General features: G+C 34.4%; 1 protein-coding gene across 2 annotated transcripts; it reads right to left on the bottom strand.

Moving 5' to 3' along the window:
• Nucleotides 1-417: 417 nt before the first annotated feature.
• tnfrsf1b (tumor necrosis factor receptor superfamily, member 1B) lies at nucleotides 418-27,217 on the bottom strand. 2 transcript variants are annotated; one of them, XM_073825699.1, is made up of 9 exons: nucleotides 27,099-27,217; nucleotides 16,265-16,361; nucleotides 14,309-14,434; nucleotides 12,976-13,134; nucleotides 9,335-9,425; nucleotides 8,967-9,253; nucleotides 7,210-7,281; nucleotides 6,994-7,031; nucleotides 418-4,216 (listed from the first exon to the last, which is right to left on the bottom strand). In XM_073825699.1, exons 1-9 carry the CDS (start codon nucleotides 27,159-27,161, stop codon nucleotides 3,812-3,814), a joined length of 1,338 nt encoding a protein of 445 aa, XP_073681800.1. In that variant the 5' UTR covers nucleotides 27,162-27,217; the 3' UTR covers nucleotides 418-3,811. The 2 variants fall into 2 exon arrangements, with proteins under 2 accessions (XP_073681800.1, XP_073681801.1); XM_073825700.1 differs by having other exon boundaries at nucleotides 6,994-7,028.
• Nucleotides 27,218-27,952: the final 735 nt, after the last annotated feature.

The raw sequence follows: 27,952 nt of genomic DNA, 5'->3' as shown, positions 1-27,952 counted from the left end.
CACTGTAGAGGATCCATTGGTGAGCAACTGATGCTAATGCAACAATTTGAAAATCTACAATCTGAGGATGCAAAAAATTCCAAATATTGAGAAAATCGCCTTTAAAGTTGTCCAAATGAAGTTCTTAGCAATGCACATTACTAATAAAAAATTAAGTTTTGATATATTTACAGTATGAAATTGACAAAATATCTTCAAGGAACATGATCTTTACTTAATATCTGAATGATTTTTGGCATAAAAGAAAAATCAATAATTTTATAAAAATGTTATATTAATGTTTTTATCAGCTGTTTGGACTCTCATTCTGACGGCACCCATTCACTGTAGAGGATTCATTGGTGAGCAACTGATGTAATGCTAAAATAATAGCTTGAATAATAAAATAGGCAATTGTGAATAAAAATTGTGCTTTATAAAAGAGTATATACAAACTTTACAGTAAACCACATTACAAAAGGTTTAAAAAACACGCTTAAAAAAAACATACAAAAATAACTATATACATTCTATATTGTAAAATAATCTTTGGCAATATTCTTTGTAATATATACAAAATGTTGAATCTCCATTATAATATCTTTAGATATAATATCTAAGATATACAGTATAATATCTTGAGACAGCATGACAGTAGAACACCTTTTTAATTCGCAAGGGAGGTAGAAAAAATATCAACCACTAGGTGGCGCTAGCTTCATATAGCTATCTCTCTCTCTCTCTCTCTCTCTCTCTCTCTCTCTATATATATATATATATTATTTATTTAGCCTCACCAAGGAGGTGTAAAAACGTTTGAGGTGTCAAATGTCAAAGACAATAGGTATAGATAATAATCATAAAACTTTACAATGAAACTTAACTGATTGCACTAGTTGTCAACAAGGCCAATATTTGGTATTTTTAAGTGACTGGTATTGTCAACTTTTGCACAATAGACTTTAAGCATAAAATCTAATGCAAATAACTTTTTTAGGGAAGCCAGCAATTTTGTGTAAGTGTAAATGACTAATAACAAATGCTGTGAAACTAAATCTGCTTTTAAAAGTTTACATACACCTTGCAGAATCTGCAAAATGTTAATTATTTTAGCAAAATAAGAGGGGTCATACAAAATGCATGCTATTTTTTATTTGGTACTAACCTGAAGAAGATATTTCACAAATAATAGTTGAATTTCTAGAAATGAACCAGTTCAAAAGTTTACATACACTTGAATCTTAATACTGTGTTGTTACCTGAATGATCCACCCACAGCTGAGTTTTTGTTTAGTGACAATCCTTCAGGTACCACAGAGCATTTTTGTGTATTTGAACCCTTTCCAACAATGACTGTGTGATTTTGAGATCTTTTCACACTGAGGACAACTGAGAGACTCATATGCAACTATTACAGAAGGTTCAAACACTCACTGATTCTTCAGAAAGAAAAAACGATGCATTAAGGGAGTGAAAACTTTTGGAATTTGAGGATCAGGGTAAATTTAACTTATTTTGTCTTCTGGGGAACATATAACTATCTTCTGTAGCTTCTAAAGGGCAGTACAAAATGAAAAAAATATGATATTTCGGCTAAATTAGATAAATTTACACATCCTCATTCTGTTCAAAAGTATTCACCCCCAGCTCTTAATGCATCAGGTTTCCTTCTGAAGCATCAGTGAGAGTTTGAACCTTCTATAATAGTAGTATATGAGTCCCTCAGTTGTCCTCAGTGTGAAAAGATGGATCTCAAAATCATACAGTCATTGTTGGAAAGGGTTCAAATACACAAAAATGCTGAAAAACCAAAGAATTTGTGGGACCTGAAGGATTTTTCTGAAGAACAGCAGGTAGTTTAACTTCAGGACAAACAAGGGACTCATGAACAACTATCACTAAACAAAAAGAAAAAAAAAACAGCTGTGGATCATTTATGTAAGAACACAGTATTAAGAATCAAGTGCATGTAAACTTTTTTATAAATTCAACTATTATTTTCTCTTGTGGACTATATGTAAACATCTTTTATGAGTAAGATCTTTTTCAGGTCAGTACTAAATAAAAAATAACATGCATTTTGTATGATCCCTCTTATTTTGCTAAAAAATGTAACGTTTTATCTTACATAAAATGTTACACTGTGTATGTAAACTTTTGACCTCAACTGTATCAACCTATTTTACATGTCAGACTTGCATATTAAAGGAATAGTTCATCCAAAAAAATAAAAATTTGCTGAAAATGAATTCACCCTCAGGCTATTAAAGGCATAGATGAGTTTGTTTCTTCATCAGATTACATTTGGAGAAATGCTCGGCAAATGATCCTCAGCAGTTGCTTCCGGCCAAAATACAACCTCAGAATTCATAAAAACACAAAGTCGTTCCCTGTCGTCCTTTAACATTAAAATCCATTAACACTGTTTTGGCTTGTGAACAGAGCTTGATCAGTGCATATATGTGACCCTGGACCACAAAACCAGTCTTAAGTCGCTGGGGTATATTTGTAGCAATAGCCAAAAATACATTGTATGGGTCAAAATTATTGATTTTTCTTTTATGTCAAAAATCATTAGGATATTAAGTAAAGATCATGTTCCATGAAGATTTTTTGTAAAATTCCTACTGTAAACCTATCAAAATGTAATTTTTGATTAGTAATATGCATTGTTAAGAACTTAATTTGGACAACTTTAAAGGTGATTTTCTCAGTATTTAGACTTTTTTGCATCCTCAGATTACAGATTTTCAAATAGATGTATCTCGGCCAAATATTGTCCTATCCTAACAAACCATACATCAATAGAAAGCCTATTTATTGAGCTTTCATATGATGTATACATCTCAGTTTTGTAAAATTTTACCTTATGACTGGTTTTGTGGTCCAGGGTCACATAGATCAGTCCTAATTCCAACAAGACAACTTTTTCACTGAAGAAATCAATATTATAGAGACAGATCGGACTCCTTGTCATTTCTGACTTATAACAAAAAAACAAAACAATGTCTAAAAGCTGCTATGAGACGAGGTGTACGGTAAACAAGTTAAAAAACACATAAATCCGTTTTTATAATCTGTCGACCCAAAAAACGAGTGTTCAAGGACACAAATAGCTGTAGATGTCTGGTTATTTCACGTTGAGCCATTCAGCTGGATCATTCCTCCAACAAAAGGAAGGTAAGGAAAAGGAGCACTGGCATAGACCAATAAAATTCAGTTTCTCAATATATCTCCTCCTTTCAGGTTGGTGAAATAATCCTTTGACATCGCTAAATAATGAATGTTTACTGTCGCCGTTAAATAAGACACGTTGTGCCTACTTTTGTGTTCTTAAACACTCATTTTTTTAGGTCGACAGATTATAAAGACGTAGTTCTGTGTTTTTTAGCTTGTTTACTGTACATCTTGTCACATAGCAGCTTTTAGACATTGTTCTGTTTTTTGTTATAAGTCAGAAAAGACAAGGAGGCAGCTTCCCGCAATACAAAGTCAATCGAGAGCGTTGGTTTGTTTCCCCCCGGTGGGCGTGGTTTTCAGATTAAGACGTGTTGCTCTGTCTCTATGCATAGATGACTAAAATTTGAGCTAAAAGCAATGGTTTAACATTTAAAAAAGGCTTAATGATTTGGACTCTGATTCTGACGGCACCCACTCACTGCAGAGGATCCATTGCTGAGCAAGTGATGCAATGCTACTTTCTCCAACCTCTTTCTATGAAGAAACAAACTCATCTACATCTTGGATGGCCTGAGGCTCAGCAAAATTCCTTTATCCATTGAACATTACATTGTATTTAGGAGCTTGCAAATGCATTTATCTACATATTAAGTCAGAAGGCACACAGGCCGCTCTCCTGTACTGACCGCAGAGCTTCCTTGCCGTCCTCTTGCTGGCAGGATATACAGACCTCTTCTTGAGAAAGCGGCACCGGAGTTTCGACGTGGGGTGTCCGTGTTGCAGATGTGCTGAGAGGGATGGAGCAGGTGGTCGGGCTCAGCTGGCAGTTGAAGGTGGCCGTGATGCTGATTTGGGGCTGGAGATGGACGGAGATGGACGGCTGCTCCGGTATGTACTCCTCCTGGCTTGTGCGCTCCAGCCAGTCAGTGCTGCTGTGACTTGAGTCGGGCTGACTCTGGCTGTCCGACGAAGTCATGGACGGCTCCTTCTGGTCCTTTTCATTGGGTAATAGACGCTGATGGTCAGGTGTGCTGCTCACTGAGGGATCCTGCTCTACCTGGAGAGAACAAGAGATGGGAAAGCGATGAAATGAGTATCCCAAAATCAAAACATACTCAATTTGATATGCCAGTTCAGATTAGTTGGTAGGTTTAATGCAAAAATCCAAGACAACCATATTTATTTCTTAGATGACAAATGCATGACACTCTGAATTACATATGCAATGTGGAGATGGGGTCATGTGACAACTTAGTTTAGCGCACAACTGTTTGAAGCATTTATTGTTGTACAGTATATTGCATCATTTTTATGGTAAACGACTAGACTAGTGAATAGCATATTGCATTTCTGAAATATAAAGACAAAGCAGAAACAGCAGAGTGGTATGCTATTCCTTTAAATGGAAGAAAACAGCAAATATACTCCTAAAATATCTTTATAGTAAGAATAGTCATCTGTTCCCATATGTGACCCTGGACCACAAAACCAGTCTTAAGTCGCTGGGGTATATTTGTAGCAATAGCCAAAAATACATTGTATGGGTCAAAATTATTGATTTTTCTTTTATGTCAAAAATCATTAGGAAATTAAGTAAAGATCATGTTCCATGAAGATTTTTTGTAAAATTCCTAAGTGTAAATATATCAAAATGTAATTTTTGATTAGTAATGTGCATTGTTAAGAACCTAATTTGGACAACTTTAAAGGCGATTTTCTCAGTATTTTGATTTTTTTGCACCCTCAGATTCCTAATTTTCAAATAGATGTATCTCGGCCAAATATTGTCATATCCTAACAAACCATACATCAATAGAAAGCTTATTTATTGAGCTTTCATATGATGTATACATCTCAGTTTTGTAAAATTTTACCTTATGACTGGTTTTGTGGTCCAGGGTCACATATATGAAAAAAGTGCTCTTAATATATCTATATTTAGCAGACAGAATAAGAGTAGTATACTATGATATATATATCACACACATACACTACCAGCCAAAAGATTTTGAACCGTTTTTAAAAAGAAGTCTCTTCTACTCACCAAGCCTGCATTTATTTGATCCAAAGTACAGCAATAACAGTACAATTTTGTAATAGTTTTACCATTTAAAATAAGTTTCCATTTGAATATATTTGAAAAAGAAATTTACTCCTGTGATTTCAAAGCTGAATTTTTAGCACCATTACTCCAGTCACGTAATCCTTCAGAAATCATTCTAATATTCTGATTTGCTGCTCAAAAACATGTATTATTAATAATATTATGTTGAAAACAGTAGAACAGTAGAATTGTTTCAGGTTTCTCTGATGAGTAGAAAGTTCAGAAGAACAGCACTTATCTGAATTAGAAATAGTTTGTAACATTATCTCTTTTTCATCCCATTTGATGAATTGAAAGCATCCTTGCTAAATAAAAGTATTAATTTCTATCACCTCCTCCCCCCAAAAATTATACTGACTGGTATAGTGTATAATATTACAAAGACTTTTTATTTCAGATAAATGCTGAAATAAATGGCTCTTTCTATTCATTAAATAATCAAAAATATAGAATATTAATAATAATAAAGTTTCTATAACAGATTTTTGAAGGATCATATGACACTGAAGACTGGAGTAATGATGCTGAAAATGTAAACTGTTATTTTAAGTAGCAAAAATATTAAACATTTTTGCTGCACTTTGGATCAAATAAACGCACGCTTGGTGAGCAAAAGAGACTTCTTTTAAATTTAAAACAAAATCTTACTATTCAAATACTTTTGACTGGTAGTGTCTATATATATATATATTCTGCAAGTTGGTATTCTAATCATATTTTTTTTCCAAGCTCATTTACCAATTCCAAACCACATCAATCTTAATAACTACTATGAATTTTGCCATAAGTGAAGGATGCCTTATATTCAGATGTGCATAATTATTAATCTGTTTTTACAGGTAAAAAGGACCAAAAAATAGATTTAATGCACTGAGAAGTCAGAAATTATTGAATGTCATTGGGAAAGATGGAATACTGTAGAAATTGCTAAATTAAGGTGTGACCATTAGATAAGAAATATTCTTTGGGGCAGCAGGGTGACAAAAAAAAAATAATAATAATAAATGCAAAAGACTTTAATTCAGTGTTAAACTAGGAATTAAACCATCAGAAACCCTTTAGTCTCAAATGCGACTGCTTTCCAGATCTGCAAACTACCTGAGCCTCTAGAAGTATGAGGTATCAGGTTCTCAGAGACTTTGCTAAGGCAAGAAATCCTGAAACACAAGCCCCACTTCATAAGAATCACAATGAAGTGTTGTGAAGTACATGAAGACTGATTTTTTTTTTACAAAGGCTTTATAGACAGAGAGGTTGAGAGTGAGTCTTGGGGGACCAGCACCACTTCCTCTCATACCACTGTTGGAAGAATTTTTCTTCCAGTATCGGGCAGTAAGTTTTGGACCCTGAAAGGTCCATCTTGGCCATCGTTAGTAGCAGATCACGCCGTGACTCGGTCGCCACAGCCGCTGTTGTCTTCTCAAGAGTCAATTTCTACCTGAATGTCTATAAAATAATTTTTTCATGTACTTCAAGACACTTGATGGTTTAATTCTTGGTCTAACAATCAAATCTTCACTTTAATTCTTTAAATCTTTTGCAGTTAATGTCTTTTCTTCTCAACCTGTTTTTGTTTTCTTGAAAGGGCTAAAGTGGTAAACCTAAACTTTAACTTAAATTAGCATTATGCCAAAAAAATGTTTTTTTTTAACAGTAAAACGGGCCATTTTGTTTAATAGTAAAGCAGCACCAAAATAATCGCAGTACATATTATATACTTGAAAATGTACCTTGACGACATCTGTGATGGGAACCTTTTGTAAACCTGCTGGAGGAAAGTAAAAGACGTCACCAAAGTCTTTTTAAACATGATTTGACATAATTGATGACGCAGATTAAAACAGAACCTAATCTCAATCGAAAAAGCTGATAACATTTAACTCGGCAACCAAAATCACTTTTCTGATCTCAGTCTGTTGTAACTAAAACGAAAATGCCCACAATACCTCTCCTCTTTCGTAACAGGCAAGTAACTGTGACTGCCAATATCAGCAAAACCAGCACAATAACACCAATTCCTGGAGAGATCACAGAGAGAAAGATAGAATCAGAACAATTGAAATGTCACAGGTGACAGAAAAGCAGGAAGGAAATGCAATGAGCAAGCGAAGCATGAAAAAGTCACTCAATGACATTTATGAATAACTAACTCATTATGTTGACTAATGCTTCACTTACAAAAGTATTATGTTTTATGAACAAGGTGATATTATATTATTCTTTAAAGTACCTACATGAAGTACCATTTAGAACTACTACTTATAGAGTGCAAAAGTCACTGTGTTCAGAAAGTAAAACTCCCATTCATTTTTTCCAGAGAGGAATTGATTTGTTATGATAACTTATAAATCTTGTGTTATATGAACTTAATATTTTTAAATTATCATGTTTCATGATTCTACAGAGAAATTTCCACTAACTGTGAATCTGCAACAAGCAAATTGCACCTAAAAAAAACAATTCTCTCCTATAAAGCACTGTGAATTATAAATTCAGCTAAAAAAAATAAGTTCCAAGACATTTTGCTGTTTCCAGTGGGTTATGAAAATGTTTTTTGCGAATGTTCTCTAAACTTTCAAAACAACCTCTTTTTTAAATTTTTAAATTTTAAAACTGTTACATATGAACATTCCATTTTAGAATTTTGCAAACATCATGGGAACGTTACTTCGAATGTTCTCTGAACATTCTAAAATGAATAGTAACATTTTAAGAAATGTTAGAGAAACATCAACCTAAAACATTACAAAAAACATTCCTTAGATTATGTATAAATGTTTTTGAGTGTTAAATGATACATTAAAGTCTTTCCAGAATGTTCTGAGAATGTTCTCTGTATGGATAGAGTCAATCTTTCTACACTCTGAAACTACTAAAATACCTGTATATGTGACCCTGGACTACAAAACTAGCCATAAGGGTCAGTTTTTTTTTTTTAAATTGAGATTTATACATCATCTGAAAGCTGAGGAAAAACACAGAGATCCAACTATTTGAAAATCTAGAATCTGAGGGTGCAAAAAAAAAATCTAAATACTGAGAAAATCGCCTTTAAAGTTGTCCAAATCAAGTTCTTAGCAATGCATATTACTAATCAAAAATGAAGTTTTGATATATTTCAAGTAGTAAATTTACAAAATATCTTCATGGAACATGATCTTAATACCCTTATGACTTTTGGCATTAAAGAAAAATCAATAATTTTGACCCATACAATGTATTATTGGCTATTGCTACAAATATCCCAGTGCTACTTAAGACTACTTAAGGTTTTGTGGTCCAGGGTCACATATGTATATTTTATAATATACACAAAATATGTTGTTTCAACATACATCTTTTCAATGAACTGTTTTATATTTATTCATCAAGTTTAATGAGATTATGTAAAACACAGTGCTTCATCCGCATGTACACAGTCTTTGTCTTTTCACTTAATTTTCTTTCTTTTTTTTGGCTTCAACTGTTTAACATATACTTTTTAAACGCTGAATGAATAGGAAAAATACCTCTGGAACCAAAGCTGCTGAAAAAGTAGGCAGAGACTAGTTACACTCTATTAAAAGGCGCTTTGGAATACTTGATTCTGATTGGCTGGCATCTGCACCTTTGTATAGCAAATGCTATTCTGATACCATGGTAACACTGTGGGATTTTTATATGGGTTGAAAAGTAAATTCTAGTAACGTGGCCTCATATTTACCAATGTAGTAGAACATGTCTATTGGGTGAGATGTCCCACTGGCTCTGACTTCTGCTGTTGTGCGTGGTGTGGCGTTGCTCGATGGAGGCAGAGATGTGGTGATGACGGTCGTAGTTGTGATCGTTCTCTGCGTTTGGCTCAGTATATTTCTCGGTTCGTTTGAGGGAAAATGCTTGGGTGAACTCTGAAGAGGAGCCTTTGTGGTTGTTGCTGCTGTTGCTGGCGTCATCTCACACTGCGTGTCAGTTGTAGAGTCGCCGAGTTTTAAAACTGACCCGCTTCCACATCTAACAGAGAAAAAAGATGAATAAGCCATATGCATGTGTGTGTGTGTTTGTAAATAGTCTTTCTTTCCATTTGCATCTTACTGTGTGTGTGGTTTACACAGCTTAGAATTATTGTGGCTTGAAAACGTTCCAGACGGACATGGTTTACACTTGAAATCAGATGTAGGTGTTCCTGCATTCACAAACACAGCACAATGATGATAAGACACACACATACAGTTGAGGTCAAAAGTTGTCACCCCCTTTTTAGAATCTGCAAAATGTTAATTATTTTACTAAAATAAGCAGGATCACACAAAATGCACATTATTGTTTATTTAGCACTGACCTGAATAAGATATTTCGCATAAAGGATTTTTACATATAGTCAAGAAAATAATAGTTGAATTTATAAAAATGACCTGGTTCAAAAGTTTACATCCCATGAATGATTCAGAGCTGTGTTTTTTTTTTGTTTAGTGATAGTTGTTCATGAGTCCCTTGTTTGTCCTGAACATTACACTGCATGCTGTTCTTCATTATTTGGTTTTCCAGCATTTTTGTGTATTTGAACCCTTTCCAGCAATGACTGTATGACTTTGAGATCCATCTTTTCACACTGAGGACAACTGAGGAATTCATATGCAACTATTACAGAAGGTTCAAACACTCACTGATGCTCCAGAAGAAAAAAAACATATATTAAAAGCATTAAGAGAATTTGAGGATCAGGGTAAATTTTATTATTTTGTCTTCTGGTGAACATGTAAGCATCTTCTGTAGCCCCTGAAGGGCAGTACTAAATGAAAAAATATGACATTTAGGCAAAATAAGAAAAATGTACACATCTCCATTCTGTTCAAAAGTTTTCACCCCCGGCTCTTAATGCATGTTTTTTCATTCTGGAGCATCAGTGAGCATTTAAACCTTTTGTAATAGTTGCATATGAGTCCCAAAATCTCAAAATCATACCGTCATTGTTAGAAAGGGTTCAAAACACAAAAAATGCTGGAAAAACGAAGAATTTCTGAGACCTGGAGGATTTTTCTGAAGAACAGCAGGTAATTTAACTGTTCAGGACAAACAAGGGACTCATAAAGAACTATTACTAATAAAAAAAAAACACAGGTGTGGATCATTCAGGTAAACTTTTGAACAGGGTCATTTTTATAAATTCAACTATTATTCTCTCGTGTGGACTAGATGTAAAGCCCTTTATTGTGAAATGTCTTGTTCAGGTCAGCACTAAATAAACAATAACATGCATTTTGTATGATCCCTCTTATTTCGGTAAATTAATTAACATTTAGCAGATTCTGAAAGGGGGTGTAAACTAGGGCTGCAACAACGAATCGATAAAATCGATAAAAATCGATTACTAAAAGCGTTGGCAACGAATTTCATAATCGATTCGTTGTGTCGCGCGACCCAGAGACATTTGGTTGTTATTATATATATTTAAAAAAATTGAGCGCAGAGCGGAGTGGACACATTCGGTCTCTCTCCCGCACTGATGCCAGCAGAGTTCGGCACCTCATAAACTGTGTTTCCATCCAAAAATGCAAATTTAACATATGCGCAAAACTGGAAAATTTGAGCATAAAGCACCGTTTCTACATTATATATATATGCTGCCCCGATTTATATCAAACGTTTGATATTTAAGCCTACTTTGGCTAGCGTACTTTCACAGCAGCCAATGCTCGATCGCAAAACAGCTGGTGTACGGGTCGTTGGATAGTGGGGATGGAGAAAACTACTTCTATAGTTTTTGTAACACTGTCTGTCTGTATAATGTGTCGAAAACATACCACAACCGTAAGGAGAAAGAGGAGCTCTGCTGAGGTGAAATCGTCTCAGTTTTGAATAGGGCTGTGACGGTGGCACGTTGTTTTTTTTATAGGTATAGCCTACACTTCAGTCAGCTAACAAGCAGCCAAAAAACGCTAAAATAAATCAAAGAAATAATATATTTAATTAAGAAAGTAGCCTAAGAATATTATATAGGTTATTAAACAAACATTCCTTGTAAAATTGTCCGACAGCTCATCAATTTTTGGCCGACTGAATTTCCAGTCCGACTGTCTTTTTTTCTCTTTCTCTTCCTCATTACACAGCTGCTGATTTTAATAGCAAAGTGATTACATTTATTTTCGTTCCTTTAGTTTATAAAGTTAATTTAGAGATATATTTGGAACACTTTTTGTTTGTTAAATTCAAGTTTTTGTTTTTTAAAGTTATACTAGCAAACAGCGGCAGACAGATCAAAAGCCTGCTTAATTCATCGCGATTTAAATTAATATCCATTGATATAAAAAACTTAAACATATCACAATATTAGTTTAATCATTCAATCAATATAAATCCAAAGTTTGTGCGGAGAGAAGCGCGCTTTGCAGCGCATGGAGACGCCAGTGCAATGTGGAATTTTTTGCTCATAAAGGTAAGAGTAATTTACCACCCGGGCCGGAACTGTAAAGGGTCTACCTTAGTTTGTGTGTACTACTACTAACAGTATCAACAAAATGTGCTCTTAAAGAAAACAAACAGAATACGCTTGATATCTTTGGTTTAAACAGGAGCGCTTCACAATAATTAACCGAAACCCAGGTAATTGCCTCACAAACACAATATCTATAGAAAGCTTTAAATTATTATTTTACTATAAAACGAAATAATTAAAATCGAAAACAAAACTCTTTCATTAGCTAATCCATAAAGATGCATTAGGCATTAATGAGCAGATGGCAGGATCGTCAGTTTCATCTTTGCAACACTGAATCAGAAAATACTAGTTTATTAATAAGTAATTCGAATATTTTCTTAATTTTTGCCTTGACACATTCATGGTAATTACTTTTGCTGGGGCTTTGAGGCCAGTTTTGCGTGCATTTGAATGCGGAACTCTTCCAGCTGGTCGCTGCTGATGGCAGGACACTAAACACCGCCATGGCAGAATGAATGTAGCAGAAAGTTAGTCAAGTTATCCCGTTCCAGCGTGCAAAGTCACATGACTTTTTTAATGCGCACTGAGGAATTTAATTTGAGAGGCTTCTTGATGGGAAATGCAGCATGTACACCACAGCAAGCCGCTGTCTTGACGGATAGTAATTTTAGTTTATTTAGTCTATATATTTGGCAGATGTAAAGCATACATGTGTATGTTTTTTGTGTTAGTCCATTTTTATTTTATTATTATTATTATAACAGTTCAAGGAGCAACATGTTAGTGCACTTTCTAAAGATTTTAGTTCTGTTTTTGAATAAAGGGTTGTAAATCCCTTGGTTTTTTATCCGATTCATCGATTAATCGAAAAAATAATCGACAGATTAATCGATTATTAAAATAATCGTTAGTTGCAGCCCTAGTGTAAACTTTTGACCAACTGTATAATTGGCCTATTAAAACAAGAGTTCAAATAATGCATCAAATGACTTGAGGTACTTGACTAGATAAATTGTTTGGGACAAAAAGATACTTCCAAATAGCCATCAATTGGAAATGACTAACTTCTTGTGGTTTTAGTGAGTACAGATATTACAAGGAGGGGCGCATTTGTAATCTAAAGAGCATTTTATTCGACAAAAGTCTAATGATTCATCAATATTTTTCTATTCTCTCAGAATAGACAGCAAATTTCATCACTTTAAATGAGTTAACACAGACATAAACTTAATGCATTAGGCCCAAACAAATGTATTAGTGTTTGTGTAGAGTGGTTTTAGATTATTTTGCCTCTTACCTTCCCTGGAGACATATTCACCAGGTTTGCAGGATCTATATTTTTTACATTCCTCACATCCTTGATTGAAATTAGTCTTAAAACAGAACATCCCGGGCTTGCAAATGCAAACAGCTTTGGTATCAGCAGAGCACTCTGTCCCATACATCAGTCCTTTCACTAACCAGAAGAAATGAACAGCAACATGTTAAGTCAATAAATTCTATAAAATTCCATTTGTTAACATTAGTTAACTATTTTAGTTAACATAAACTAACAATGAAAATTAAGTTTATTAAAAGTAATATTGTGAAATTTTATAACAATATCAAATTATGGTTTCTAGTTTAACATTCTTTAAAATCTAATTTATTCCGAATTTATTCATCGGCCATCGCTCCAGTCTTAAGTGTCACTTTCAAAAATCATTTCAATATGCTGATTTATTATAAAAATGATCAATGATGGAAACAGTTGTGCTGCCAAATATTTTGTTTGGAATCTGTGATACTTTTTTCAAGATTTTTTGATGAATAAAAAGTTTAAAAGAACAGCAAAGGTAGTCTTTGCTATCAACACATCCTTGCTAAATAAAACTATTAATTTCTTTAAAAAAATTAAAAATAAAAAAATTTACCGACCCCAAACTTTTAAATGACAGTGTATGTTGTTAGAAAAGATTACTATTTTAAATAAATGCTGTTTTTTTTACTTTTTATTTATTAAAATATAAAAAAGTATCACAGAGTGCAAAAAAATATTACGCTTCACTAGTGTTTCCAACACTGATAATAAATCATCATATTAGACTGATTTCTGAAGGATCATTTGACACTGAATACTGGAGTAATGATGCTGAAAATTCAGCTTTGATCACAGGAATAAAATTTTAATGCATATTTAATACATCTAATGTTATTTTGCATTGTAATAATATTTATTTTTTTGATTCAATAAACACAGCCTTGATGAGCATAAGAAACTTCTTAAAAAAAAACAAAAAACATTAAAAACATTACTTACTGATCCCAAACTTTTGAACGGCATTATATGTATATACTCAGATTGCACAAATGAGGATTTAACGAAAGAATATACTTGAAATTTAGTAATGTTTTTTTTCTTTGTCATTTTTGTATCTTAAAAGCTTCTGGTTTTCTGCTTCTTTCATTGAACAGAAAACTGAGGTCCTAAACTTCTCATTTTGTTGTTTCCCAAAGCAGTATTTGATAAAAAAAATGTTCGGATCAGAGGATCTGGGGTGAGCCATTTCTTTTAGATGTATACCAATTCCAGAGTAATACTAAAACAACTCTTTGTGACTGTGGAGTGTTTTATTAAATAGTCAACTCACCATCTCTACACTTTGCACAGGAGAAACAGTTTTCAAAATGGTTTACTTTGTCTGAGTAATGTCCATCTTGGCAGGGTTCACAGATGGTGTCTGAATTACTAGTGCACTTGACGGCCAGATGAGTACCTAGAATAAATGTAAATACAAGTTTCTTCAAAACATCACACAAACAGTGGTAGTTCTGCCTCGTAAATAACAAGCAGGGGTGGGCGATATGGCAAAAATATCATATCACGATTTTTCATCACGATTCTTTGTCATGTTGGTTTTACTATTTTACAAGTTCATATAGTGGACTTCTATGGTGCCCCCGAGTTTGAACTTCCAAATGCAGTTTAATGCAGGCTCTAAATGATCCCAATAACCAATCGTTTTGCTAGAAAAGACCCTTCTTTCCTCGGCTCTGATTGTTTAGAGCCATTTCAAACTGCATTTTGGAAGTTCAAACTCGGGGGCACCATAGAAGTCCATTATATGGAGAGAAATCCTGAAATGTTTTCCTCAAAAACATAATTTCCTTACGACTGAAGAAAGAAAGACACAAACATCTTGGATGACAAGGGGGTGAGTACATGATTTGTAAATTTTTGCTCTGAAAGTGAACTACTCCTTTAAAGCAACTATATTTAAGTTCTTCAGTCAAGAGCAATGAGTGATTTTCCTTTGTGTTTTTTTGTTTTTATTAGCATACTCTGCCCCAAAAATGACAATACTGTTTTCATTTACTCACTCTCCAATTTTTTTAAACATAAAACATGTTGAACTTAAAACTTATTTTGAATAATGTGGGTAACCAAAAACTGTTACTTCAATAGCATTTTATTTATTTTTTTCTCACTATCAAAGTGAGAACTTTTGTGTCCAACACACAAAAAAAAATTCATAGAGAGTGAAGCGTAGGTGACTCAATTTTGGGGTGCACTGTCCCTTTAATGACAATCGGCAGCATGTTTAGTTCTGTCGCTTTAAAGGAGTAGTTCACTTTCAGAACAAAAATTTACAGATAATGTACTCACCCCCTTGTCATCCAAGATGTTCATGTCTTTCTTTCTTCAGTCGTAAGGAAATTATGTTTTTGAGGAAAACATTTCAGGATTTCTCTCCATATAATGGACTTCTATGGTGCCCCCGAGTTTGAACTTCCAAAATGCAGTTTAAATGCAGCTTCAAAGGGCTGTAAACGATCAAAGCCAAGGAAAGAAGGGTCTTATCTAGTAAAATGATTGCTTATTTTCTAAAAAAAAAAAAAAAGAAAAGAAAAAAAGACAATTTATATACTCTTTAACCTCAAATGCTCATCTTGTATAGCTCTGTGTGTACTCTGTGTAGAGATTAAAAAGTATATAAATTGTAAATGTTTTTAGAAAATAACCAATCATTTCGCTAGATAAGACCCTTCTTCCTCGGCTGGGATCATTTAGAGTCCTTCAAAGCTGCATTTAAACTGCATTTTGGAAGTTCAAACTCTGGGGCACCATAGAAGTCCATTATATGGAGAGAAATCCTGAAAAGTTTTTCTCAAAAAACTATTTCCTATCGACTGAAGAAAGACATGAACATCTTGGATGACAAGGGTTCAGTACATTATCTGTAAATTTTTGTTCTCAAAGTGAACTACTCCTTTAAGAGCTGCAGGCATCTGTTTTTCTCTCAACGGTTTACTTCCACTTTAGACATAACCAACTTATATGTAATTCTTGCGTGTTTTTGTAAAGTATTAGCGAATCAGACACCAAAGATAGCTTTGTCCAGTAATCAGGCACTGTTTGACAGTCTTTCAAAAGAAAAAAAACGTTGTTTTACCAGCAAGGCTTTGAAGCACTTCTTATTTAAAAGCAGATCCCGGAGACGTTTTAATCGTCCACAATCAAAAATGGTCATATCACACACCCCTAATAACAAGAAATCAGTTTATGAACACAAATGTTCTTTCCTATGCTCTCATTGATGACCTACCTGCTTTGCATCTACTGCAGCACAGTCTCAGGTCTTTGACGTAATATTCGGAGGCTGTGTTGTTACATAGTCCAGATGAACTGTATGGCAGCAGTGTCTATGAAAACAAAGTGGAAAAATCCAAAAATATCAGTGACATTTTCCTTGGATTCTCAGGAACTGATACTTGTCTTGTGAACAAAACACTGCCTACCACTTCCTCACAGTCACAATATATGTCCTCTTTAAGTCATTTCCCAAGGATGTTAATGCTGTTACCAGGGTTTTTAGTGTAGGACAGTTTATTTAGCACAGGCTGAGGCTATTTAGTTTGCACAATGTTCACTGAAATGAAATGTCAAAAACAGGCAACAAAAGAAAACACTGATGCAGTAGTTTCAGATCTGCAATTGTCAGCTACAACATAGAAGCTCAGTAACAAGTTGACAGACTGATATATTAGCAAGCCGATTAACTGGCCGATATTTAGTCATTCTGATAATGATAAACGCACTCACTCGGCGGTTTACAGAAACACTCTCTTTTGTGTCAGCGAGAATCTACTAACAGCTTTGTCAATGAATTAAAAACATTTTAGTGATGCGCAGAATGTCAGGGGGGAGAAAAATGAGTTCCGCTGAATTATTGAGACTCATTGCTGACTTTACCACAAGGAATTGATCAAACAATTGATCAGAGTTGAAACTTAAAAAGAAAAAAAGTAATTCAACCTCAGTTTCAGTTTAAATTTCCAGCTAAATGAAAACTTCACACACAGTGCCTTGCAAAAGTATTCATACCCCTTCATTTTTGTCACATTTTGTTTTGTCGCAGCATTATGTTAAACTGCTTTAAATTGGTTTTTCCCCACATCAGTTTACACTCCATACACCATAACAATGACAAAGCAAAAACCAGATTTGCAAATTTTACAAATTTATTAAAAATAAAACACTGAAATAAGTAGATTGCATAAGTATTCATACCCTTAACTCAGTACATAGTTGAAGCACCTTTACAGCCTCAAGTCTTTTTGGGTATGATGTGACAAGCTTTGCACATCTGCATTTGGCAATCATCTGCCATTCTTAGCCTCACCTTCTCACCTCTCAAGCTCTGTCAGCTTGGATGGGGGCTGGCAGACATTTTCTAGAGTCCTAGTTGTTCCAGTCGTCTTCCATTATGGATAACGGAGGCTACATGCTTCTGTGAACCTTCAATGCAGCAGATTTTTTTCTGAACTCTTCCCTAGATCATTGCCTTAACGCAAGTCTGTCACTGAGCTCTACAGGCAGTTATCTTGACCTCAGGACTTGGGTTTTGCTCTGATATGCATTTTCAGCTGTTAGACCTTTTCTAAATCAGACTCATTCAAATGAATTTGCCACAGTTTAACTCCACTCGAAGTGTAGTAACATCTAGAAGCAATATGAATGCTCCTGAGCTAAATTTCGAGTGTCTCAGAAAAGGGTATGAATACTTATGCAACGGGACCTTTTCAGTTTTTTCTTTTTAATAAATTTACACAAATGTTAAAAACCTATTTTTGCTTTGACGTTATGGAGTAGGGAGTAGTGTTAATTTCGTCACCTATTTTTAATTTAGTCTTAGTCTTGTGCCAAATGTCCTTGTTAGTTTTAGTCATATTTAGTCATTCACATATCTTTTTTTGTTAGTCAAGTTTTAGTCGACTAAAAGTCTCGTCATTTTAGTCTAGTTTTAGTCAAAAGAAAACTCAAGGTATCTTAGTCAAGTTTTAGTCGACTAAAAGACTTTTAATTTTAGTCTAGTTTTAGTCAAAAAAGAACTCTATATATTTTAGTCTTGGTTTAGTCAAAAAATTTTAGTCTTTTTTTAAAATAACATTATTACTGAGATTATTACTGATACACATTTCAGTAAAAAAAAGTGTTTCACATATCTCAAACATTGGTTAAATGTCATAATTACGTGACAAAATACACTTGTTGAATGATTTTTGTTGAATGCAAATGTTAAACGTGTCTGGTTTTCAATTTCTGATTTAGGAGACACATTCACAAATGATTAACCCTTTCAGTGGTGAGTTTAAAATATTCTAGCGGACCCCTGAGAGTGAGTTTTTTTTTTTAAGAGACCGTTATTTTAGAACGTTCGTCCTTATTGTTTCCATGGCGACGCATCAAGCTTGTCACGTGACATAACACAGACACAATAACACTGTATGACAGATAGATCGCTTTTATTTCGTTTTTCCTTTTTTATCCAGAATACTCACACACTTGCTTACCATGCCATGAACTATCTAATATTCCGATTCACAAATATGTGTGAATTAGTATGTTTCGTCGTTTAAAACCCTATATAAATGATCTGGATCGTAATCTGTAATGTGAGATGGGCGCGGCCATGTTTGTTCGCGCTGCTGTTCAGAGACATAGATATATATACGTAGATACCCCATTGGACCGCTCCAAGCACTAGAAACAGTCACTAATGAGGCATCTATGTATATACATCTATGTTCAGAGAGTCCTGTCAGCCGTATTTACAGCACATATACATTCATCCGTTTCTCCCGAAATACATGCAAGTAAGTGGCCGGTGAACTAGAAGAGGAATAGAGTGAACTTTTTAGTTACTAAGTGTATGTGATATGAATAAAACACATCGGCAAATTATATTTGAATAGATTGTTATTTGCTGCTTCCATAGACCTATGTGTGTATTTTACAAACTCTAAATGTCTCCTTTTACTAGTACTTATGTGTATTTAAATGTCTGAAACCTAAAATAAGCGTTATGTGGTTAAAAACACTGCATAGTTGTGATTATATGACAAGAGCAGAGCTCGTCCGTCTCTGGCTCAGCGCCAGCCAGCGCGCCAAAGCGCAGTTTGAATATTTTAAAGCCGTAACAGCTGATGAAAAAGCAGAGACGATTGTAGACGAAAATGAAGAGAGATTTTATCTTAGTTTTTATTTTATGCAAAACATTTTCGTCTCGTCTTTTTTCGTCAACAATAATGCATGTTAATTTAGTCTTAGTCAGCGTTTTTGGACAGTGGTGCAGTCTTGTCATCGTCTCGTCTTAGTCATGAAAAAAAAGGTCGTTGACGAACATATTTCGTCTCGTCTCGTCTGACGAAATTAACACTAGTAGGGAGTGTAGATTGATGTGGGAAAAAAAGTAATTTAAAGTAGTTTAACATAAGGCAGCAACAACAAAATGTGAAAAAAATGAAGGGGTATGAATAATTTCGCAAGGCACTGTATGAACTGGAAAATTAACTTCGGTGCATCGCCTTTTTTCTCAACAACAACAAGCTTTTGTAAAATAATATCTGAAAAATCTTAATAATCTCTACAAGCAGGAATCACCACCAATGATTTGACACATTTGACATACACCCAATATGGGTTTTTCCATGCTGTTGATTATGGAAATATAGATATGAATAACTATGATGATTTACTGAAAAGAAATGGGACATATGTAGTTTTCCTGAACTAAAACACTTGTGTTGGCACTATATTTACTCATCTGAAAAATTTGAATGCAAATTTGCATTATCACACAGTCAAGCTGGTCAGTAGGACTCAGAAATAACAGAATGACATCATACAACCCACGCAGTGAAGAGGACAACCACATGCATGGTATTTCGGTGAACCGAAACGAATGGCTAAAATGGGCCAAGGGCAATGGAGAGAGGCAAAGATAAAAGACTGGTATCTTTCAGTGGTTTGCAGCGTCTGAGTGCAGTAGTTGTCCATGCAGAACTCCAAATGAATGTAAACATGATCAACACCGACAGAAGGGGAGGAAGGTGGCGAGCAGGAGATCAAAAGCAGAAGTGAAAACAGAAGGAAATGACTGTTAACTAGCTCGATAATAACGTGCAAATTGGTGAGGGAGAACAATAATGACTGGGAAACTCAGATCGGGAAACCAGACAGGCTGTTCAAAGGAAAAGCAAAGGGACTTTTGCAAAATGTCGGGAACTTCTGGACTCTAAAAGTCCAGCTTAAAATTGTTTATGTGTTTACAAAACTTGCCACAGATAAGATCTACCCCGAAGTCATTTATGATATTTAATGATATGAATGTGATATTTGCATGGAAGTCACTGAATGAAAAAGAAAAATATATATAATTGAGACCTATTTTCTAGCAACTTTTACATCTCTCAATTCTGACTTTTTCTTAGAATTGCATGATATAAAGTTGCAAATGTGAGTTGTAAATTGTCAGTGAGATATAAACAATTCTGAGGGGAAAAAACAGACTATATAGTTATAAAGTTAGAATTACAATTAAACTCATGATTTCTTTTTCTTAGAATTGCGAGTTGATTTCTAGCAATTTCTAAAAAATTTGAACTGTGAGATATAAACTTACAGTTGTGAGTTAAAACATCCAATTCTGAGGGGAAAAAACAGACTATATAATTGTAAAGTCAGAATTATCTTTTTTGCAAGTTGCGCAATTCTGACTTTTTCTAACATCATTTATATCATTATATCATTTATATCTTACAATTCTAACATTTTTGGCATTTCAAAATTATGAAATATAAACTCACAATTGCAAGTTATAAAGTCCAATTCTGCAGAAAACAAAAACAGACTGTATACAGTAGTAGTAATGTCAGAATTTTCTGTTACAAAGTCAGAATTGCAATAACTTTTTTCTAAGAATTGTTTATTAGTTCAGATTTAGGAAAACAACTTAATTGCGAGATATAAACTCACAATTGTGAGTTACAAAGTCCAATTCTGAAGAAAAAACATACTATATAGTTATAAAGTCAGAATTTTCTGTTTTGGGTTTTTTATCACAAATCTGACTCTTTCTCTCAGAATTATTGGTTTATATCTCTCAATTCTGACTTTTTCTTAGAATTGCATGATATAAAGTTGCAAATGTGAGTTGTAAAGTCAGAATTGTGAGATATAAACAATTCTGAGGGGAAAAAACAGACTATATAGTTACAAAGTTAGAATTACAATTAAACTCATGATTTCTTTTTCTTAGAATTGCGAGTTGATTTCTAGCAATTTTTTAAAAATTTGAACTGTGAGATATAAACTTACAGTTGTGAGTTAAAACATCCGATTCTGAGGGAAAAAAACAGACTATATAATTGTAAAGTCAGAATTATCTTTTTTGCAAGTTGCGCAATTCTGACTTTTTCTAACAATTGCAAGTTTATATCTTACAATTCTAACATTTTTGGCATTTCAAAATTATGAAATATAAACTCACAATTGCAAGTTATAAAGTCCAATTCTGCAGAAAAAAACAACAGACTGTATACAGTAGTAGTAATGTCAGAATTTTCTGTTACAAAGTCAGAATTGCAATAAAACTTTTTTCTAAGAATTGTTTATTAGTTCAGATTTAGGAAAACAACTTAATTGCGAGATATAAACTCACAATTGTGAGTTACAAAGTCCAATTCTGAAGAAAAAACATACTATATAGTTATAAAGTCAGAATTTTCTGTTTTGGGTTTTTTATCACAAATCTGACTCTTTCTCTCAGAATTATTGGTTTACATCTCTCAATTCTGACTTTTTCTTAGAATTGCATGATATAAAGTTGCAAATGTGAGTTGTAAAGTCAGAATTGTGAGATATAAACAATTCTGAGGGGAAAAAACAGACTATATAATTGTAAAGTCAGAATTATCTTTTTTGCAAGTTGCGCAATTCTGACTTTTTCTAACAATTGCAAGTTTATATCTTACAATTCTAACATTTTTGGCATTTCAAAATTATGAAATATAAACTCACAATTGCAAGTTATAAAGTCCAATTCTGCAGAAAAAAACAACAAATTTTCTGTTACAAAGTCAGAATTGCAATAAAACTTTTTTCTAAGAATTGTTTATTAGTTCAGATTTAGGAAAACAACTTAATTGCGAGATATAAACTCACAATTGTGAGTTATAAAGTCCAATTCTGAAGAAAAAACATACTATATAGTTATAAAGTCAGAATTTTCTGTTTTGGGAGTTTTATCACAAATCTGACTCTTTCTCTCAGAACTATTGGTTTATATCTCTCAATTTTGACTTTATAACTTGCAGTTACAAGCTTTTATCAATACACACAATTCTGAACTCAGAATTCTAAGAAAAAATAAACTGTGAGATAAAAAGTTGCAATTACCTTCTATATAACTGTGTTTTAGACTGTTTGATATCCACTAAATTGAATCTTACAAAACATATTGAGGTCACCATTTTATCTCAGAGTCTATGTAAAAACTAATAGTTGAAAATGATACATATTTTTGCAGCAGTCAAGAATCAATGTATGCTTGCAGTGAGCTCCAATGGAAACAAGTGTTTTGGTAAAGTCAAGTTTAACGTGAAATCGTTACGAATCACATTTCACATTCAAAGGCCTAGCATTTCCCACGAACCTCAGTGTGAACCCTCAAACTGTTAAAAGTGAATTCAGCATAATCTCTCACAGACTGTTCAGTCCGCATCCGCAGTATTACTGATCTCCACATCTAAAAAAGGAAGTTGGAGAATTGCGCTTTCTACCACAGACCAAAATGCACAGAATGATTTAAGAGTTGTCGCAATCGAATGACACGCTCAATTCATGTGGTGGGTTCCTACAAATGACTCATTTGTATCTGACTAAAAAAACTGAGATAAAAGGGCTAGCATTAAAGCTGACTTTGAATAAAACAATGTAGCTTATGAAAATAATTTCTGCAAGAAATGCACATCCTGATAGAATCAAACAGATTAGACGTTACCAAAAATGACTGCATCATCTGTAAAACCACTGACGTCTTCTCAAACGCTCATGGTGTTAAGAGGAAACTGCTGAGGTGTGTTACTGGGAAACGACCCACATATACAGGCCAGCAGACTTCCTCCATGCAACGGTGCACTCTACTGAAGTACAGAGACTGAGTGCTTATCTCTACTGTATCAGCGTCCTCGTAAGTCCTTTCTCTGAGCTGATTATAACCAACAAGTCCTAACACATTTACTGTACACACTACATGCAAAAAGAACACATGCATTTCTTAAAAAAAAATGCATGCAACCTACCAAGTTCATTTAGTAATCTGAATCTTGTGCATGATCTTTCTGAGCTTAAGCGGGTTTCTCAGTCACAGCAGCTTTGTTTCCCCATGACTTATAGATCATGTAAGTGGAATTACAACAAGTAGAGCAAGTGGAACCTGCGGTGTAAGTTTTTAAAGAATTGACTAAAGGGACAGAGATGTAGAAAACAAGGCTGTTAACAGGACTTCATTTACATGCTCAACTGATATGTGGTAAAGTACGCGGATGTGTTCTAGTTAAACTGCAATATACGTGAACTCCCCACCTTCTCAATCTGAACCACAAGAAAAACTAGCGAGAAAAGCGACTTGACATTACATTGGATACTTCCTCTCTAGACAGCTCTTGTGGTAGGCACCTTACCATCCTATAATGCCCAGAGACGCAGCACACTAGGTTATGCTGGCTAAAACTGCGGTCTTCGTAGTGTTCAATGGGTTTTTCCTCATGCTTATGTTGAAAAATACCATCAAGGTAGGTATTGTAGATAAATCGGTTTTTGCCAATACCCAAAATGTTGCCTGAATAGGCAGCACACTATATTTTAAGATACCTAGTCTAGAAATAAAGGTTCTTTGTTGAAATCAAAGGTTCCATGAAGAACATCCATAGAATATTTCCAATCTTTGCACACTTTGTTTTGCCAAAGACACTCAAAATGCTGTATATGTACGCAGTGTACTGTTTATGTACTTGGTTTTTACTAAAAAATATCATCTAGATTGGCAGCTTGCTAGGTTTCGCATATGCCCATTATGACATATTCTAAATAAAGTGGGGCTTATGCCCAAATTGCCCAAAATGCTTTCTAATTAGGCAGCACACTATGTTTTAAAACACCTAGACTCTTAAAAACAAAGGTTCTTTAATGGCATCAAAGGTTCCATGAAGAACATCCACAGAATATTTCCAATCTTTACACACTTTGTTTTGCCAAAGACACTCAAAATGCTGTCTATGTACTTGATTTTTACTAAAAATATCATCTAGATTGGCAGCTTGCTAGGTTTCGCATATGCGCAATATGATATATTCTAAATAAAGTGGTGCTTATGCCCAAATTGCCCAAAATGCTTTCTAATTAGGCAGCACACCATGTTTTAAGATACCTAGACTCTTAAAAATAAAGGTTCTTTATTGGAACCAAAGGTTCCATTAAGAACATCCACAGAATATCTCCCATCATTGCACACTGTGTTTTGCCAAAGACACTCAAAATGCTGTCTATGTACGCAGTGTACCGTCTATGTACCTGGTTTTTACTGAAAATATCATCTAAATTGGCAGATTGCTAGGTTTCGCATATGCCCATTATGATATATTCTAAATAAAGTGGTGCTTATGCCCAAGATGCCCAAAATGCTGTCTAATTAGGCAGTACATTATGTTTTAAGATACTTAGACTCTTAAAAATAAAGGTTCTTTATTGGCATCAAATGTTCGATGAAGAACATCCACAGAATACTTACCATCATTGCACACTTAAAATGCTGTCTATGTTGGCAATATATTACTTTATAATGCAGTCTAGTAAGGCATGTCACTTGTTTTTTTCCCAAAAAATATCATCTAAATTGGCAGCTTGCTAGGTTTCGCATATGCCCATTATGATATATTCTAAATAAAGTGGTGCTTATACCCAAGATGCCCAACAATGTTGTCTCATATGGCAGCACACCATGTTTTAAGATACCTAGACTCTTAAAAATAAAGGTTCTTTATTGGCATCAAAGGTTCCATGAAGAACATCCACAGAATATTTACCATCATTGCACACTTTAAATGCTGTCTATGTTGGCAATACATTACTTTATGATGCAGTCTAGATAGGCAAGTCACTTGTTTTTTTAACCAAAAAATATCATCTAGATTGGCAGCTTGCTAGGTTTCGCATATGCCCATTATGATATATTCTAAATAAAGTGGTGCTTATACCCAAGATGCCCAAAAATGTTGTCTCATATGGCAGCACACCATGTTTTAAGATACCTAGACTCTTAAAAATAAAGGTTCTTTATTGGCAGCAAAGGTTCCATGAAGAACATCCACAGAATATTTACTGTCGTTGCACACTTAAAATGCCGTCTATGTTGGCAGTATATTACTTTATGGTGCTGTCTAGATAGGCAGCACACCATGTTGTAAGATGCTAAAAATTGTAGTTTGAATAGGCTAGTTTTGTCTATTTTGTGTCCAAAAAATGCTGTGCAGGCACACTAGCTGTGAGATTATGTGCCTAGCTCATTTCGGTTTGCCACAGACAACCAGAAATGCTGTCTACGTAGGAAGTCTATTAATTTATGATACTGTCTAGATAAGCAGGTCACACGGTTTTGACCAAAAATACTATCTAGATTGGCAGCTTGCTGGGTTTCGCATATACCCATTATGAGATAGTCTAAATAAAGTGGTGCTTATGCCCAAGATGGCCAAAATGCTGTCTAACTAGGCAGCACACCATGTTTTAAGATGCTTATAATTGTAAAAATTGTAGTTTGAATAGGAAGTTCACTAGGTTTGCCTATTTTGTGTCCAAAAATGTTGGCACCCTAGCTGTGAGATTCTTATGATGCCTAGCTCATGTTGGTTCACCTCAGACAACCAGAAATGCTGTCTACATAGACAGTACCTTACTTTATGATGCTGTCTAGATAAGCAGGTCACATGTTTTTTTTTTTTTTTACCAAAAATACCATCTAGACTGGCAGCATGCTAAACTCTGCATGGCTGCGGCCCTCCAGGAATTGACTTTGAGACCTCTGGTCTAAATAAAGTGGAGCTTATATCCAAGATGCCCAAAATGCTGTCTAACTAGGCAGCAGAGCATGTTTTAAGATGCTAAATATTGCAGTTCGATAGGGAGTTCACCCGTTTTGTGTCCAAAAATGTAGGGAGTAGGCAGGCAGTGTTATCTTTTATGATGCCCATGCCATCTATGTAGGCAGGTCACATGGTTTTTCACGACAACCACGTTTTTAAAAAAAAATAGCACTTAGATAGGCAGTTTGTTGGGTTTTGATAAAGACCAAATATAGAGTCTAAGTAGACTAGCGCTTATGCCCAAGATGCCTAAAATGTTATCTAAACAGTCAGAATGCTTTTCTTTAAGATATCCATGATCACTTAGTTTGGCCAATGATGTGCCCAAAAATGTGTAGGCGGTCTAGACACATTTGTTATGAAATGGCCGATTTGTTTGAGTATTTCACAACTTGTTTTGTAAAAGACATTCAAATGCTGTCTAGACAGTAACGTTAACTTCATGATTAATGATCACTTGACTTTCCATAATTCCCCTCCAAAAATATCATGCTGCCCAAGATGCCTAAAACGCAAAATATGCAACACTCTGCGTTTTAAGATCGTTATAAGATGCCAGTGTAGTTTATTAGGTCACTATGACACCCACAATGTTGTCTACGTAGTATGTCCAAAAAGTCAGCCTAGGTAGAAAGCGCACTAAAGTAACGTTAGTCTATGCACGTGATGAGCAAAACAGTAGGCAGCACACTACGATTTGAGACACCATCTAAGCACGCAACCTCTGCTGGAAATTCCAGCAGCGCTAGAAACGAACATAACTGAAATTAATTTTTCAATTTTACATTTCGCCGACACACATTTAGAATCCGAGAACAACTGTTGTTTTTCGTTTAGTGTTTTTTTTTTTTTTTTTCGGCAGAATCTTTTCATCTCTATCAAAACACACTTGTGAAAGTCATAAGTCTAAGAATGAATCATTACATTGTCAGCAACACATATAAACCTGTTCGTTACCTTCCCTTTCGCCACGCGCCACACCGCCGCCATAAATAATAACCGTGAGACGAGAATCAGCATGATCCTTCAGCGACCCGCACGACTGTATTCCGACTGACCATCACTCACGCTCTCGGCGTCCCGGAAATGTTGCACGGCAGTCCCCCCTGATACAGGAAGCGACAGCGTGTTTGACACAATCACAAAGCAGACCTCTGAAGTGAGTGACATGAGCTCCTCCTGCCCTGTACAGACAAAAACTTATACATTAATTCATAACTATACACGAATCAAAACACTAATAAAGATTTAGGAAAAATAACACACATGAAGTAAATAATTATACTAATAAATTACTTTATTGAAAGTTATATTAAATCAGAAAAATGATAAATAAAAAAGATTCTGTTGGCTTTATAAACAAATACATGTGTGTACTGTACACAAATGTGTCAAGTGTACTGTCATATTATACAGGTACACACTGAGTGCATTAGACAGAAGATAGATAGATAGATAGATAGATAGATAGATAGATAGATAGATAGATAGATAGATAGATAGATAGATAGATAGATAGATAGATAGATAGAACAACAGAAATAACAAAATTAAAGAACGATAAATGGACAGACAGACAGATCGATATAGATAGAAAGAAATGAATTAAAGAATAGATAGATAAATAGATCGATAGATAGATAAACAGACAAACAGATAGACAGATAGATAGATAGATAGAATTTTTTTTTTAAAGAACAATAGATAGATAGACTGAAATAATAGTAGAATTAAAAAAATTGATGACAGATAGATAAACGGACAGAGAAAATGATAGACAGACAGACTGACAGATGGATGGATAGAACAAC

Source organism: Garra rufa, chromosome 20 (assembly GCF_049309525.1).
Source record: "Garra rufa chromosome 20, GarRuf1.0, whole genome shotgun sequence".
Lineage (NCBI taxonomy): Eukaryota > Metazoa > Chordata > Actinopteri > Cypriniformes > Cyprinidae > Garra > Garra rufa.
Note: the sequence above shows the minus strand (reverse complement) of the source record. Positions and strands in the feature narration are given on the sequence as shown.

Excerpts from the sequence above, each read along its gene's own strand:
- tnfrsf1b (XM_073825699.1), bottom strand. The coding sequence starts at position 27,161 with ATGCTGATTCTCGTCTCACGGTTATTATTTATGGCGGCGGTGTGGCGC. Across the intron at positions 9,254-9,334 it reads CTGTGTAAACCACACACACA|ATGTGGAAGCGGGTCAGTTT; the intron begins GTAAGATGCAAA and ends TTTCTCTGTTAG. Across the intron at positions 4,217-6,993 it reads CCATCACAGATGTCGTCAAG|GTAGAGCAGGATCCCTCAGT; the intron begins GTACATTTTCAA and ends TGTTCTCTCCAG.